The sequence below is a fragment of the Stenella coeruleoalba genome, assembly GCF_951394435.1.
Source record: "Stenella coeruleoalba genome assembly, chromosome: 1".
Lineage (NCBI taxonomy): Eukaryota > Metazoa > Chordata > Mammalia > Artiodactyla > Delphinidae > Stenella > Stenella coeruleoalba.
Window position 1 is genome coordinate 5,600,909 of NC_137169.1, and position 15,589 is coordinate 5,616,497.

A 15,589-nucleotide genomic window follows, 5' to 3' on the forward strand; every position below is an offset into this window, starting at 1 on the left:
TGAAGGGCAGGGGGGAGAGGGTCCTCCTGGCCCCTGGGTGGGGACATGAGGCTGGAGTGTGCCCGTGCCCCGGCCTCCTCCCTCCCTGACAGCTCTTTCTTTTGCTTTCAGCCCATGACACTGGTCTCGTGACCCTACAAGTTGCCTTCAACAACCAGATCATCTCCAACTCAGTGGTGTTTGAGTACAAAGCTCGGGCCCTGCCCACACTCCCGTCCTCCCAGCACGATTGGCTGTCACTGGACGGTAAGAACAGCGCTCGGGTCACCTTGCCAGGCCCCAAGGGAGAGGGACACTTGGGAACCCTGTGTGCAAGGTGTGAAAAAGGAGGAAGCATCCAGGTTTCCTAACTTCTGCTGCTCGGGGTGCAAGTCGCACCTCGAGAGGACTGGCTGGTCCCCACCCTCAATCTCGGTCTTTCCCTGGGACACAGTGAGTAGGTGAGCTTGGACCCAGGGCTTGCCAGGGTGTCTGAGTGGCCAGACAAGCCCCTGAGCTGCTCAGAGGCCCCTCTCCGGACAGACCTGGGGCAGCAGGGTCCAGGCATCCTCTGCTGCCCCACCCCCAGCCCCAGGGCAGTTTCTAGAAGCAGAGGGAGCTCCTGGAGGCCATCACCAAGCCCTGAGCCTCTCAGAGGCAACAGCAATGGGCAAGGCTGGGGGAAGGCAGCCCAGGTTGGGCTTCTTTCTGATTCCAAGGCCTGGACTTCAAGGCTGTGTGTTGAGTGCTTCTGCCTTTTAGGGACCGTGAGCCACACCTTCTCATGGAAGCCCTCCCCGACCCAGCTGAGGGCGGAGGGCCAGGGAGCCCCCGGAGGCTCCAAGGGAGGAGGCAGGACGTGATGGCCAAGGACGCTTCTCTGAGAGCCGCTGGCCTGCTGCACGGGGGTGCCGAGCGGTGGCTGCTCCCCCTGGGGCGCCAGAGGCTCTGCAGAGAACAGTCGCAGAGGCTGCCCTTCCGGGCCCGGGCATGCGCAGGGGAAGCCCCAGAGCTGGCCTGGGGGGCTGAGCCGATGGTCTGCTCTGGGCACCGAGACAGGATAGAGGGATGGCTTACACCCGCCCTTAGTATCAGGGCAGCCGCAGAGGTGCCCGTCTGTGGGGTACCTTGCTAGAGACCTTGCCGGCCCGAGGTGTTGGGTCTCAGCTAAGCTGACCCAGGCCCTCTGTGGGGGTCAGTTCCTTAAGCTCCCCTCCCCCATCCACAGCGGCCCGTTGCCTTCTCCCCTCTCAGACCTCCCCTTGCTGCTGGTCGCTGGAGGCTCTCTGGGCTTGGCCACATGCCTTAGGCAGCTTTCCTGGGCCACCCAGTGTGTAAATCTCTGCCTCATCCCAGCCCCGGCCCCAGCAGTGACAGGGGGCCTGGCAGCCGCCCTGGCCACTGAAACCTCTGAGCTGTTCCCAGAGGTGGCTTTGGGTCAGCAGGCGTCTGCACGCTGGCAGTGGCTGCCTGGGAGCGCCAGGCTGGCCTTGGCAGCCACCCTGGCCGGGGCTGAAGCCAGCCAGCGCTGTGACGATGACCTGCAGGATGTAACAGAGAAGGGCAGGGTGACCAGGGGCTCCCGTTCAGGAAATCCGGTTTCAGTTTTGCAGAACAAATGGGAAAGGGAATAGGGAACTCTGCAGAGCCCTGGCTCTCCCTCAGTGACCAGGTCACTTCACCAGGGTGCACTGCAGGATGCAGGGACCAGTCAGTGTCGGACCTGCCGGGAAGATGGAGCCCTTCAGAAAGCCAAGTCTAGCCAGGCAGTGCCTTGCCTCGGAGCACAGGAATCATCAGCCGTCCCGCCATCCGGAAGCCTAGAGGGCAGGCTGTACCGGGAGGCTGCCGGCAGGAGAGGATGCTGTGATAGAGATCGTGGGGAGGGGAAGCCACCTTCACTGCTTCATGACGAGCACGCCCCTGAGTCCTCGGCCAAGCAGGACACCTGCTCCCCAGCAGCCCCTCTGCCAGCACTTGCAGCTCTGAGCTCCATAGGCCTCCAGTTGAAATAAGCATCCTCCCAGCACCTGGCAGAATACACAGGAGAGATGACAGGAGCTGGGGAAGGGACAAGGCAGGGCCACCCCCCTACCGAGAGCAGATGGGGGCCCCGAAGGACCCCATGAATCTCCTTCCCTTTGGGCTTGGCCAGGCGTCCTTTCAATAGTGGGAGGGGAAGGGGGACCAGGGCAGAGGAACCGTGAGATGCCCACCCTGCCAGGGTGGAAGAGTAAAACTACCATCTCCTTGCTCTTTTCCATCCCCCCCCTCCCCGCCCCCCAAAATGAGTACAAGTGACTTATCTACCCAAGGATCATTCTCCCAGCATTTCACCAGCCTGATACATAATAACGGTGGCGGGGGGAGGGGAGCAGAACCGCAGTCTCAGCGCCAGGGTCATAATCCTCCCAGTGCAAAGGGGACAGCTGGGACAGCCCAGAGGGTGGAGGTCCCCCGGGCTCTGGCCAACCCTGTGGCCTGGCAGTGAAGAAGTGTGTCGAAGAAGATGCTGCAGCGACCAGGCTGTCAGAAGCCTTCCTCTCCTCTCCCCTCTCCTCCCGTTCCGCGGCTCCTTCCCTCTGCACCTCCCGCCCCCAAGGTTACCGGGCAAATTCTCAATTAGAACCGCGGGGACGGGGAGGTGCGCGCGCTGCGGGCAGGGGGAGGGGCGGCGGTGGAACGGGAGGGGGTGAGGGGACAGCAGCGCCGAGCGAACTGGGGCGCGGCGGCCAGGCGACGCGCGTGCACACACAGGCGCACACACAGACACACGCACGCTTGCACGCCCGGCGCAGCTGCAATGCAGGGGCCCTGCGCGGAGCGCTGGGCAGGTTGCGCCCGCGCCCGCCCCACGGACTGCGGCACGGCTCAGCCCTCCCCAGCCCAGGGGAGAGAACAGGGACGTGCCGCCAGGGCTGCGCGCTCTGGCGCCGGCGGCCGCCTCCCGCTGCGCGCGCTCCTGCTCCGCACCACTCCACCCGCGCCCGTCGCCCTGCTTGCCATCCTGGGGGCGCTCTTTGCTCCTCCCTCCATCCCAGAGGGGGAGAAATGTTTGGGAAGAGATTTCAGCTTTCATTTGTTTAAAAAAATGGATTTGTTTGCCAGACTAAAGGCTGGGTGGGGCACGCGGAATCGAATCCGCGCGCGCAGCAGCAGCCGCGGTGGCGCAGCCTTTGTCCTGGGCGCAGCCTTTGTCTGAGCAGCTTGGTCGGGCGGGAGGCGATCGTCCCCAGAGAGGGTCATGGGCGCAGGGGCCCCGTGTCCCCCAAATCTCAGTTGGACACAGCCATCCAGGCGGAGACAAGCATGGAAACGGGGGAGGAGGGAGAACAGGGAAGAGGGGGCGCTGGCGTCGGCATCTACCCGCTCCAGGCCGACTTAGGGGGGAGCACAGTCCTCTGGGTCTCGGGAGCTGCAGCGCTTCTCCCAAACTTAGGGGACTTGCCCACCCTCCCCAGCCCCTGCACTGTGACCTCTAGAGGACACAGGCCCTACAGGCTGGCAGATTGCGGGCCACAGTACCTGTTCGTCTTATGAAGGATTGAATGCCTGAGCGAATAAGTGCCCACGGGACACATCAAGAGAGCTTCATCCAGCCCAGTGTTCAAGAAGGCTTCCAGGAGGAAGTGACTCTTCCACTGAGGCCTCCAGCCTGAGCAGGCATCAGCCAGGCTGAGACGGATGGGAAGGAGGAGTATCCCAGGCAGAGGGAGCTGCAAGGGCCCCAGGCTGGGGAACAGCCGCTTCCTTTAGCCAAGGGGCTCTGGGAACTACCAGCTTCACCATTTCTTCCCCCAGAGGTCCAGATTCAGAACAGATTTCCCCAGGCCTCTTGCATCAGGACCCCAGAGTGGTCCGGGGTGGCTCAGCTGTGCCTTTGGGGCGCAATGGGACCTCTTCCAGGTGAGAGGTAGTCAAGCAGCCAGTTTACCCCGGGACCATTTTCTGAGGCCCTCTGGGAAATGTCCCTTCTGCCTGCCAGGGGTCCTGTGGACACAAACAGCCAGGGCTGTGCTGAGCGAGGGGAGGCTGTGCTGTGTGTTTAGACGGCCTCTCCTGGGCCTGTGTTTGCAAAAAGCATCAGCCCAGGCCACCTGACCCTGTGGCTCTGGAGCGAGGGGGTGGGGCGCACATCTGGCCAAGGGCACTAGGACACCTTTAAGAGATCCCTGTCCCTGGAAGAAAGGTGAGTGGAACTTCTGGGTGCCTGGTTCTTTCCCTTAACCAGCTGATGCTCCCCAAGGCCTTGGCCCACCCCTACCCAGCTGGGCCCCTCTCCAAACCCAACTAAGCCGCTTATTCTTAGACTATTTTCAACTGCCTCTCGGGCAGCTGAGCCTCCTGCCGGAGTGAGAGGATTGGTGCGATGCACGGATGCGGCTTTCTTGGGCTCAGCCCGTCAGCCACCTGGGCAGGTCTCCTGCCACCCTCGGGTGGGGGAGGGACCGTGTAATCTCAGGCAGAGGGAGGGGACGGGAACTCACATCTCACGGTCCAGGCGCCTGCTTCGGCATATGAAGCCTTGGGGCAGGGCGGACACCCCCACCCCCACCCCCCGCAGCCTGCCCTCCAGCTCACCGGGGCCAGAGGAGGGTATCTGGCAAGCCAGCCTCTGGGGCAGCCTGGCTCCGGGTTCGAGGTGTGGGAAGGTGGGAGCCTTTCCCTCTGTAAGGAGGTGGAGAGAAGGAAAAGCAAGATTTGGCCTCCTGGTTTGGCCTTCTGTGGCCAAGGCTTCTGTGCTAATAGATGGAAGATGTGTAGCTGGGATGGTCCCCAGCTCTGTCCCCTCCCCCCCTCCCAGCTGCCTGTCCCTGGCATGTGGCCACGCTTCTGCCAGCCTCTCCCCGCCCCCCGCCCCCCGCTGGCTGGTTTCTAATAGCAGCCTCCAACCACCAGGAGTGGAAGACCACACACTGGGCCAGAGGCCAAGGGTGCAGCCCAGGGGCAGCAGGAGGGGCCACTCCAGCTGTGAGAATGGCCCCTGGGAAGCTTCTGGATGTTTCCTCCCTCCAGTGAGGACACTCCAGGGCTTTCAGATGAGTGTACCTTGCGGGTCCCTCCTGGCCTGGCTCCCTCCATCCTGCAGATCCCCCAGCCCGCCTGCCAGTCCCCCCGCTCTGAGCCCGTGATGAACTGTCCACATGGGAGAACATCGACAGAGCCAGACAGAAAGTGTATCACTTTTACCAGATAATGTGGGGAGAGGAGCAAATGTTAAGTTGTAATGAATTTTAAATGCCACTGTTTTACTGAAACAAATACAGTTTGTTTCGTGGGGTAGAATACAAAATTCCGGAGAGTTATTTAGATCAGACATAGAGCATCAGTGAACGGGCTTGACTTTGGAGAGCGCCTTGAACCACAGGCAAAGTCAGTGCCCCGAGGGCCCACACCCTCCTGCCTCTGGGAGCACTTTGAAGAAGTTTCAGAAGCTTGGACGCAGGGGTCTTCTCTGTAAGTAAGAAGGGGCACTGTGAAGAATCTTCTGGCATTCACCTAGAGTGGGGTCTAGGGCACACTCCAGTGTGTTAACTCATGGGTGTCTGGGTATTTCTTTACATAGCGGGGACCTAAGAGATAAGTCGGTAGTGGCAGAAACTGGTTTGAGCCAGTCTTACACTCGGGACGTGAAGCTGAGCGGCAGGAAGGGACTGTGGTCTGAGCTGCAGCTACCCAGTCAAGGCCTCACTCCAAAGCACAGGCTCCGTCTTCATAGTCAGTGTCTCTGTGCTCTGTGGGGTCCACATCCTTACAGATGGGGGTGGGTGTCCTTAGCCCTCCTTAGGCAGAAACCAAGGGGCTTGGTGCTCAGATGTCTCCCGGAGGCGTGATCTGCTGCTTGCGGCTGGGGCTACACCAAATGGATCTGGGTGGCAGGGATGGGTCACCTTGGGGCTGGGCCTCACCCGCCTCCTTGCATCAGTGACAAATGGTGCCCTGCAGAGAAACGGCAAGCCCAGCATCTGCAGAGGCCGAGGAGACAGCCCCTGGGTCCTCATCCTGGCTACTGGGGCAGGTAGCAAAGTAAAAACCAGTGGGCGAAGACCCAGAGCTCCGGCAGACGTGGCCACTCCTGCGGGGGCAGCTTTTGGCCACCGGGGGGCAGGTGGCTCATCCTGAGGCACGAAGGTGGGAGGCTCAGACCCTCCCATGGTCAATATCAACCAAGTTATCCTTGATTGTTGCATGAGTTTCCTGGCAGTTCTAGGGGCTGGAGGTTCTAGAGGCCCTGGTGCTGGCAGGGCCGTGCTCTCTCTGAAGGCTCTAAGGGAGAATCCTCTTGCCTCTTCCAGCTTCCAGGGGCCGCTGGCAACCCTTGGCACTCCTTGGCTGGTGGCAACATAACTCCAGCCTCTGCCTCCGACATCACATGGCATCTTCCTTCTCTGTGTGTCTCTGTGTCTCTGTTTTCTCTTCTTACAAGGACACGGGTCATTGGATTAGGGCCCCACCCAATCCAATGAATTCATCTTAAAACAGTTACATCTGTAATTAACTAATTACCAAGACCCTATTTCCAAATAAGGTCACGTTCTAAGGCAGAGGGAGAAGAGAGAGGCCCCGGAGAGCGCAGGCTACGTGAACGTGAACGTTAACAGAACATTCCAGAAGGAGGAGCTGGCGATGGAGACTGAGAAGGAACAGTGGGGGTAGTCGGAGGGACACAGAAGAGGGTGGGGTCTCAGAGCCTAGGGTCAGAGGGCTTCACAAGGGGAGGAGGTGGTCCCTGGGGTCCGAGGGGCTGGAAATCATCCGGTGGATTAAAGACCCGGCAGGCCCTGGGATGCTGTCTCCAGGCCCCTCCCTTCTCCCTCTGCCCACTCTCCGTGAGGGCTTAGCCCCACCCAGGACGCTCTTTACCGTCTGTAAAGGTGCACTGATACGTCCACCTTTGTGCCTCTTCTCAGATCCAGAACCTTCCATCTAGCTGCCCCAGGACGTTGCTGCTCCGGTTTTCTTGGGCAAGTCAGCGTGTCCCAAATGTTACCCACATCGTTCTCTTATTGCCTGATCCTACACCTCCTACAGCCTCGGCGGAAAGTCCACCCCAGAAAACCCAGAGTCATTCCTGAGACCCCCTGCTCACGCCCAGCCCCCCAAACCCGTCACCATCCTAGTGGCCTTCTCTCCATCCCCTCTGCCACCACCTTGACTCGGCCCCAAACGTCCTTGCGCATCCTACTCCTGCTCCTGGCCTCTACTCTTGCCTCCTTCCACAAGGGTCGTCCCTTCTTGCATCACCAGGCGCCGCTCTGACTCCAGGGGACCTTCGTTCTCGTGGAGTTTACATCCTAGAGGCGGGAGAAAGATAACAAACACATCACAGAGGAAATATCGGGGCACTTACCATGGGCAGCCTGGTAGAGGGGGGCCAGGGTGGCTGCTTGAGGTCGGCGGCCGGCGGAGGCCTCTCTGGGGAGGCGCGATGTCAGAAAGGACGCCCACGCGAAGATCCTGGGAAGGACGTTCCAGGCCGAGGGAATCGCAGAACAGAGTTCCCTGCGAGACCCGGAGCTTGGCGTGTAGGGGCCGCGCGGTGAGCAGGCTAAGGGGAGGTGCAGCGGAACAGGAAGGGGCCGGGCCTCCGGGGGCCCCTCAGCCAGGGCAGGGGGCTGGGACTTGATCCCGAGGACAGCGGGAGGGTTATAAGCCAGTGGGGTGACACGCTCCGCCCCCGCCCCGGCTGCTGTCTGGAACATGAACTGTGTCTCTACTCAGAGGGCGACCGCCGCGGGCGCTCTTGCATCAGTGCGGGCAAGAGATGAGAGCGGCTCCGACAAGGCCGGTGCTGATGAATCCCAAGAGACACAGTCTGGGGGCTTCTTGGGGGTAGAGTCAGGGGCCCTGCTGATGATTTGAACACGGAGGATAAGCAAGAGAAGGATGGGTAGTGCCTAGATTTGGGGCTTAAACAATGGTGGGGGACACGGGACCATTTCCTGAGATGAAGGACTTTGCAGAAGGTGGGAGAGAGGGAATCTCAGGTGGGTTTTGTTCATATTCTGGTTCACGGCCTATTAGAGTTGCCGAGGGTACAGTTGGGTTTGAAAGTCTGCAGGCCAAGGGGGGGCCCAGAAAGGAGATAAAATTTAGATGTCATCAGCTCAGCAATGGAATTTAAAGCCATGGGTCTAGAGGCAGTTGCTCCATGAAAGAGGGTGGATAAAGGAGAGGAGAGGGCACAGGGTCAAGCATGGGCTCCCCCAGGATTTAAATGTCAAACGGAAAAGTTGCTGGCAAAGAAGAAGAAGCATCGAGCGAGAGGAGGAAGATGGAGAGGATGGGACCGCCGGGAGGCCGGAAGAGGGTGTTTCAAGAAAAAGGAGGTGGCAGCCGTGTTAATACCAGGAGAAGGGGAGCAGAGCATCCCAGGCAGAGGAAACCGCATGTAGGAAGACCCCACGGCAGGAGGGAGCTCCGTGAATTTAAAGAACCCAGAGAATTGGCCGAAAACTCTGGTAGCCTGTCTCTGAGCTCACATCCCTGACTCTCCCCAGGCTGGGACAGGAAAGACCTGGCCCAGGAGATCTTGTGCCTCCACCCCTCTTCGTGCAGCCAGAGAAAAAGCCCCGGGCCCTGCCCTTCCTGCCTTACCCTCTGCTGTTGGCCCAGAAAACCATCCCACAGGTGTGCGGGCCCCAGAGAGGCAGCTTCGCTGGCCCCAGGCTCAGGGAGACGTCTATCCACATCTGCTCTGAGTCCCAGGGACAAACTCCCTCCCAGTTGCTCCCCACTGGGGTGCAGGGACTGGTGCCAAGTCCCAAAGCAGGAACAAACTGTGACTCACCCGCCCAACGGTGTGTGGATGTCAGACCCAGTGGAGACGGCTCTCAGACCCCGACCACCGGTTGTGGCTGGAATGCGGGAATCCTGCAGATGGACCCAACGGCTGCACGGCCAGTTCAGGCCAGCGATTTGAAGGCTTCCTTAGCCTTTCCTAGGATCTGGCCCCAGAATGCACCTCCCTGGAAAATAATGGATATGCTGATCTGTTGACCCAGCAGTGGGAGCAATGGTCCTGAGACGGGGAGACCCAGGACATCGCCCGTGAGCAAGGAGAAGGGGCCGTGGGTGGAGCGGGGGCTGGTGTGGCCTCCAGAAGGAAACGGGGTCCTGGCGGTCCTGGAGCTGGATGAGAGGAGGTTCCCACCTCCCCTACCAATAATCCAGATCCCAGCCTCTGGGTGGGGCGAGCACAAGCCCCCTCCTTTTAAAAACTCCCCAAAATGCACGTGTTTCTGATCCTTTCCAAGCAGCCCAGCGACTGACCTTGTCTCCGGCCTCTGTGACAACGAGACATTCACAAGAGCCTGATAGGCTGAAGACCAGCTCCCTCCACTGCTGACATGTTCCACTTGTGAACTTAAAGTCCTTTGCTTGAGGAAAAAAAAGTGACAGGCAGGTGTGTGTCAGATGTTCCATACTCAATAATGGGAGACATTTAAAAAAATCCGTGGCAGAGTGGAAATAATTGATACATCAGAAACAGACTTAGAATGTTCGAGAATTAGAACTTGGAAGAAACGGTTGTCGCATTGTCCAACCTCCTCATCCCTCTGGAAGGAATCTGGGCCCCCAGAAGAGCGGCCACTTGCCCCAAACCACTGCCGAATCAGGACAGAAGCCCTCCTGACTCAAGATCAGCGTGTGCCCTGCACCCTCCACCCACTTCCCCTTCTCCACCCCCCAGCCAGACTCACAGACTCCGGAAGCCGGGACACAGGGCAGGTGAGAAACCAGCTGGCCGAGGCCCTGGGCCAGTCCTGACATCAGCAGATGGAGAGGTCCCCCGAGTGTCCTTTCTCCTGCCCAGGTCCGAGATGGGCCCTCACCCCATTTGGTGACACCCACTTTTAGAAGAGCTGCTGACGCCTTGGGTCGCCTCAGCGACAGCAAAGCTGCATCCCTTGGTCTTGAGACACGAGGGAGAGCTGGCAGACCTGTTGGCACAGAGCTGTCCACCCAGGGGTCACAGCAGCTGACATCTACGTGCCACCACCTGCCAGGCCCTATCCACGAAGCGTTTACGCATATCAATTCACTCCAACTTCCCAACTACCTACGAGGTCCCCCATCCTACAGGTGAGGACGCAGACACACAGGGAGCAGGTGATGCCGAGAGGATCATACACAGCGGTCTGACCCCATCCACCGGCTCCTGACCTCCACACAACGAGAGCCTTCCTCTGCGCCTGTTCTCCCTACTATAGTTATGCTGCGTCCGATGGGGGTCTCCAGAGCTAGAAACATCCTTCATCCCTGCTTCTCCCTTCCCCACAACCCTCTTCCCCCAAGGCAAGCAGTTTGCAAAGTAGGACTTTTAAAAACCCCCCAGGGCTTCCTCCTCCCACCTTCCGGGGTCCTCTACCATTTTTCTATCTCAGGCCTTTAGCATCACACACCCGGGCTTGGAGCCTCGCCGTTGGCCTTCCTGCCGCCACATTCTTTCCCTCCCCATCCATGCTGTGTATCCCTGATGCTTTTGGAAAGGATTGACGGGAACCCGCTGTGTGCCAGGCGCTGTGCAAGGTGCGGTCCCCTGGGAGAGACAGGCCCCAAAATTGGTGATTGTAACCCAGTGCAGCACGATGAGTTAGAAATGGAGGCGGGGCTGCCAGCGGCACCTGTTGGGAGGGGCGTGGTCATCTGGGAAGGTCAGAATCAACTCTGACTGCAGCACGGAATCCAAGACCCTTTCTAAGCTGCCCTCAGCCTGTCTTTCTCGGCTTACCTTCAGCCGTCATCTCCTCTCCCCCTGCACAAGGCTCTCCCCTCCTCTCCACCAAAATACCCGATTTCCCCAAACATCCTGTAGTGTTTCTCACCTCGAGGCCTTCACACATGCCGTTCCCTCTGGTCTCTCAGGTTATTTTTCCTGGGGCTGCTCTAGAGAACTCCTGCTCTGCTGAAAATTTCTACTGTAAGGCCCTTCCCCTCTAAAAGCTGACTTCCCCCCTCATCCCACTGCCGCCCACACAGGATGCCTTCTTTTTATTTGGCTTTCCCAATACACTTTGTAAATTCCTCCCTTAGCAATTCTCTCTTTGTAATCATTTATTCCCTAACTGGTACCGGAGCCCCCAGTAGGTGCCAAGCCCTGGGCCAGTGCTGGGATTAGAACAAAGGAATGAATGAAAAAGAGCAGATGAGGTTCCTGTGCTCACCCAGCTTACCATCTAGCAGAGGAAAAATCAGACCTGAACGCCAAACCTTTGCACAAATAAGTGTGTGGGGAGCTTGTGATGGAGGGTTAAGAGGAGGTCTGGGAGGGATTTCTTGAAGAAGTGGCCCCTGAGCTGAGATCTGAGGCAGGAGCAGAAGTTAACTCCATGGAGAGGGGAGGGAACAGCATGGGGAACAGCGTGCACGGACAGCCCTGTGGTGGGAGGAGCCTCATGGATATAAGGGAGCATGTGAAGGCTGGGGAGGTGGAGAGGGGCTGGGGATCAGACCAGACAGGTTAGAGGGGTACCCAAGCACCAGCCAGGCTGAGGCGTGCTGGCTTTATCCCCAAGGAGAGGGAAGCCGTGGAAGATTTGAGAGGCATGGACGTGACCAAGTTTGCATTTCAGGAAGTGCTCTTGGCTGCTGCGTGGAGGATGGATTGAAGGAGAGCCAGAGCTGGCGAGGGTAGACCAGTGAATCCTCCAGGCTAGAGATGCTGCTGGACTTGGCGGTTCTGGGAAAAGGGGGCCATCAAGAGAGATTCAGGAGGTAGCATCAGTAAGACTCGTAGATGGGTTAGGCACGGGTGCTCCGTGTCGTGCACCCTGGAGGAGGACTGGTCACGAGTTGGGCTAGTTTGAAGGGCCTTTGGGACATCCATGGGAAAAGTCAACAACAGCAAGTGAGTGGACTTAGGCTCCAGAGCTCAGAGAAGCATGTGGGCAGGAGAGAGACATCTGTGACATGACTGCATGGAGGTGGCATGGGAAGAAATGGGTCAAGGGGTGTGGATGAAATTGGCAAAGGTGAGAATATAGCTGAGTTCTGAGGCCAAGGACTTTTGTCTTAGTTATAATCATGTCCTAAGAGGCCAGGAACACAGTAGGTGCTCAATAAATATTTCTTCAAGGGATAGACAGACAGACGGATGGATGGATGGATGGATGGATGGATGGACGGATGGATGGACGGACAGTGGTGTCTTTGTGACACTGCTGACTGACTCCAGCTTTAGGCTACAGGATCCCTGATGTCAGAAGCAGCTGGGGAGGGTGTCCAGAACTGACCAGGCACCATCAACCCCTTTCTGGTTTCCCTGTCACTGGACAAGCTTCAGGCAAATAACCCAAGGCAAGAATGCAGAAGCTTGACCTTTATTAAAAATGTGCCCTTGAGGCTGCCTTCAGAGCTTTTAAGGGGCAGAGAATTCACTACTCAGCTCCCTGGATTTGGAAAAGGAAGAGAAAAAGCAAGTCTCCTCCCTGAGCTGCTCAGACCCATCTCCCCTCTGGACCAGGTCCTTGGCAAGTCCCTGCATGGTGTGTCACCATCCTGGGGTCTGGAGGAGGGCGTCATCTGACCCTCTGTGATTCCCTCATTGTCTGACCCAGCTCTACCTAGCCTGGTGAGTGAATGAATAAGTGAATGAATGAGTCGGTAGGTGGGTAGCTGAGTCAGGAGCCATGAAACCTGCCGGTCCACACCCACCTCCATGGAATTCACTGCACCAAAGTGCTCTGGTATGACAGTGACAGCCACTCCAGCCAGGCTCCATGCCAACAGCTTCACGTTCATGACCCTCAGCCAGGTCACAAACCACAATGGAAGAAACAGCTTTGGCAGAAGGCAGCCTGTACACCTGCCCATCAGTAACTGGTACCTGCTGAGTCCCAGGCATCTGAGGGGCACTCTCCTGGGTTCAGGGCTTTACGGGTCAACTGGGCGTGCCCCTACCTCCAGGAGTGCACGGCCCAGGACATGAGGCAAGCCGGACAGCACAGTTGGTGTGATGAGTGCCACATAGGGGCAGGTTCCGAGTATTAGGGGAGCACATGAGAGGGGCAGGGAGTCCCTCTGTGCTCCCATCAGGAAGAGGATGCACTTGACAGGCGTTAACTCTGTATGAAAACTATGTTTGTTCGGAGGAACGCTCTCCTTATGTAGAAAGAATGTGCAAACAGTCAGCCAACTCACAATCCATGCACGGTTTCCATCATTCATGGAAAGGACTCACAGGGGCCATGAAAGCCGTTATACTCCCAGTTACAGTTTATTACATCAAAGGGATTCAGATGGAAACCAGCCAAGGGAAGAAGCGTGTCCGGCAGGTCCAGGAGGGCACCAAACACCCACCTTCCACTGTCTTCTCCCGTGGCCTGTGGTCAGCATCAATGTCCCTGCATCAATGTGTGACAATGCTCACGGAAAACCACCAGTCAGGGAAGCTCACCTGAGCCTCGGTGTCCAGAGTTCTTCTTGGGGATCCACCGCGGAGGCGTGAGGGATTGCCCTCACGGCTGATCTCGGTCTCCGGTCTCTCCCAAGTTGGCTGAAACTGTGTGACCGCAAGTCCTTCCCTAAATCACATAGTTGATCCTTCTAGAGTGGCCAGCCCCTACCCTACAACTCTCCACTGTAACCAGCTCCTACCTTAAATCAGACTGTAGGACTCTCCAGTGACTCAGGCAAACTAAGCCACTCCCTCCGGCAGGACATTCCAAGGGCTTAGAGATCACCTCCCGGAAGGCAAGGACAAAAGCCAGACCTCTCTTTGGTCAAGGTTAAAGTCTCTACCGCGCAGAATTGCACCTCCCCTCCTCTGCCCCCACCAGCCTGTCTCCCCTGCTCCTCAACCAGCAGACCAATTTCTTTTTGCTGTTCTTGCCTCAAGAGGAAACGCTGAGCGTCTGACATGGTTTTTGCTGTTGTTGTTGCTGTTGTTTTCTAAGTGTCGCCCCTACGCGGATACTGTGTAGTGCTCAGCAATTCTTTGGGGCTCAAGAACACATTTTATTATGAAACATGGTTTGGGCAACTACTTTGTCTTCTGCAGAGAATACTGTGCAAAGCTCAAGGTTTCCTGGGCAGAGATGTGAAATTCACTACATTACAGACCCATCCACTTAAATGTGAGTCAAATGAGAAATTTCAAGAGCCTTTGACAGCTAAGGTTATTATTCTCACATATGATCTCGATTACCTCTTTAAATTACTCACCTGTGCCCCGGCCCGTGATGCTCTGCAAATGAACGTGCATCCGTCTCCATCTGCAGACAGCACCCCTGGCTCCGGCAGTGTTCTTTCCTCACTAAAGTGTTCTCCTGTTGGCTCCATTTGGAGCTGCCACTCAGCCTTCTCCCTCCCCCACCCCCTGGAGGAAGCCCCTCCTCCAACTGTGCTCCTCTTTTTTCCCCCAGCACCGTTGGGAATGGATCTGACCTTGCAAACGGTAACCAGCTGGGTGCACGAGGGAATCTCAGAGCCGGGGTGGGGTCCTGGGCAAAGAGCATTCCTGCTCAATAATTCACCTTTAAGAGAAAGAGAAAACCTAGATGCAGCATTCGGCCATCTTCTAAGAGGTTAACAACTCAGTGTGATTCTCAGACATGAAAAATGCATCAGTGCTCTAAGTTTATAAGGTCAGTGATGTTTATTATGACAGCAGAAGGCCTGGCCTGGGCCCCCACCCCCGGAACAGCTAAAGCCAGGGGAAGCGCTAGTGTGTAGCTCCGAGCAGGGCCCGCCCAGAAGTCCTGCAGATGTGGCCCTGCGAGGTCCGGCTTGATGCATTCGAAGCCTCCAGTGCCCTGGCACTTGGAGATGGCTGATGCATTTATCACGAGTCTTTCTGCCCGTTCCTGGAAAAGCAGCAGGAGAAAAAGCAAGCTCTGAGCAGAGAGCAGTCATGCAGCAGGAAGTGTGAACCTCCAGGCCCCCTGATTGCACTTACAGACATCATTCCTCCCCCAGCATTCTCGGTTTTGATTCCCAGAAGAAAGTGAGCGGGGGCTCATTTTATATTTGCTGAAAGGCCCTGGCATTGTTTAAAGTTACTTGAAAGTGAGTTAAAGCTGGGAGGATCCTTGGGTGGGGTGGCATTTCGTGTGACAGCATCCCAGGGGATTTCACTTTGATGCGGATGGTGCTTCCCAGGCAGCAGGGCCAAGCCAGGGACTGACCCGGCGTCAGTGGTCCGGAAGCCCGTGAGCTGCAGACCTGCATGGGGATGCGGCTGCACTGCGAGGGGCCACAGCGGATACCAGGGTGTCAGAGACCAGCTGGGGATGGGGGTACACGTGTGTGTGTAACACATCTGTGCTTTTCCCTGGCCACTCTTTTGTTTTTCTCAGTAACGGTGTTGAGCACCTAAGGTGTCTAAGCTCAACCTGTCAGCTCTGAGCTCAACCTGTCAGCTCTGCTTCTGAGCTCAACCTGTCAGCTCTGCTTCTCTGAGGCATGTGAGATGGTTGTAGCCTAAGGTGCGCTGGCCTCTAATTGCGCCTTCCCTTTTGATTGCTTTTTCTTTGTTTCGGTAACAGAGCGGGATTTGACAAGCCCCTCCCCTGGTGACCTCGGTAATGACTGATTATTTGTAGGAAGGTGTTGGTTGCTTCCCTAAAAATGGGAACTTCCCAGCTCTTGTTACCACCAGTGTCTGAGC

The 15,589-nt window shown here is 57.5% G+C and overlaps 1 protein-coding gene across 1 annotated transcript in view; it reads left to right on the top strand.

Annotated features, from left to right (window-relative positions):
* CAMTA1 (calmodulin binding transcription activator 1) overlaps positions 1 to 15,589 on the top strand; it is a gene marked incomplete at its 5' end in the record, with an annotated part of 885,827 nt that overhangs the window by 806,683 nt on the left and 63,555 nt on the right. Inside the window, 1 exon segment of the mRNA XM_079918494.1 lies at positions 112 to 246. Coding sequence (XP_079774620.1) covers positions 112 to 246 — 135 coding nt within the window.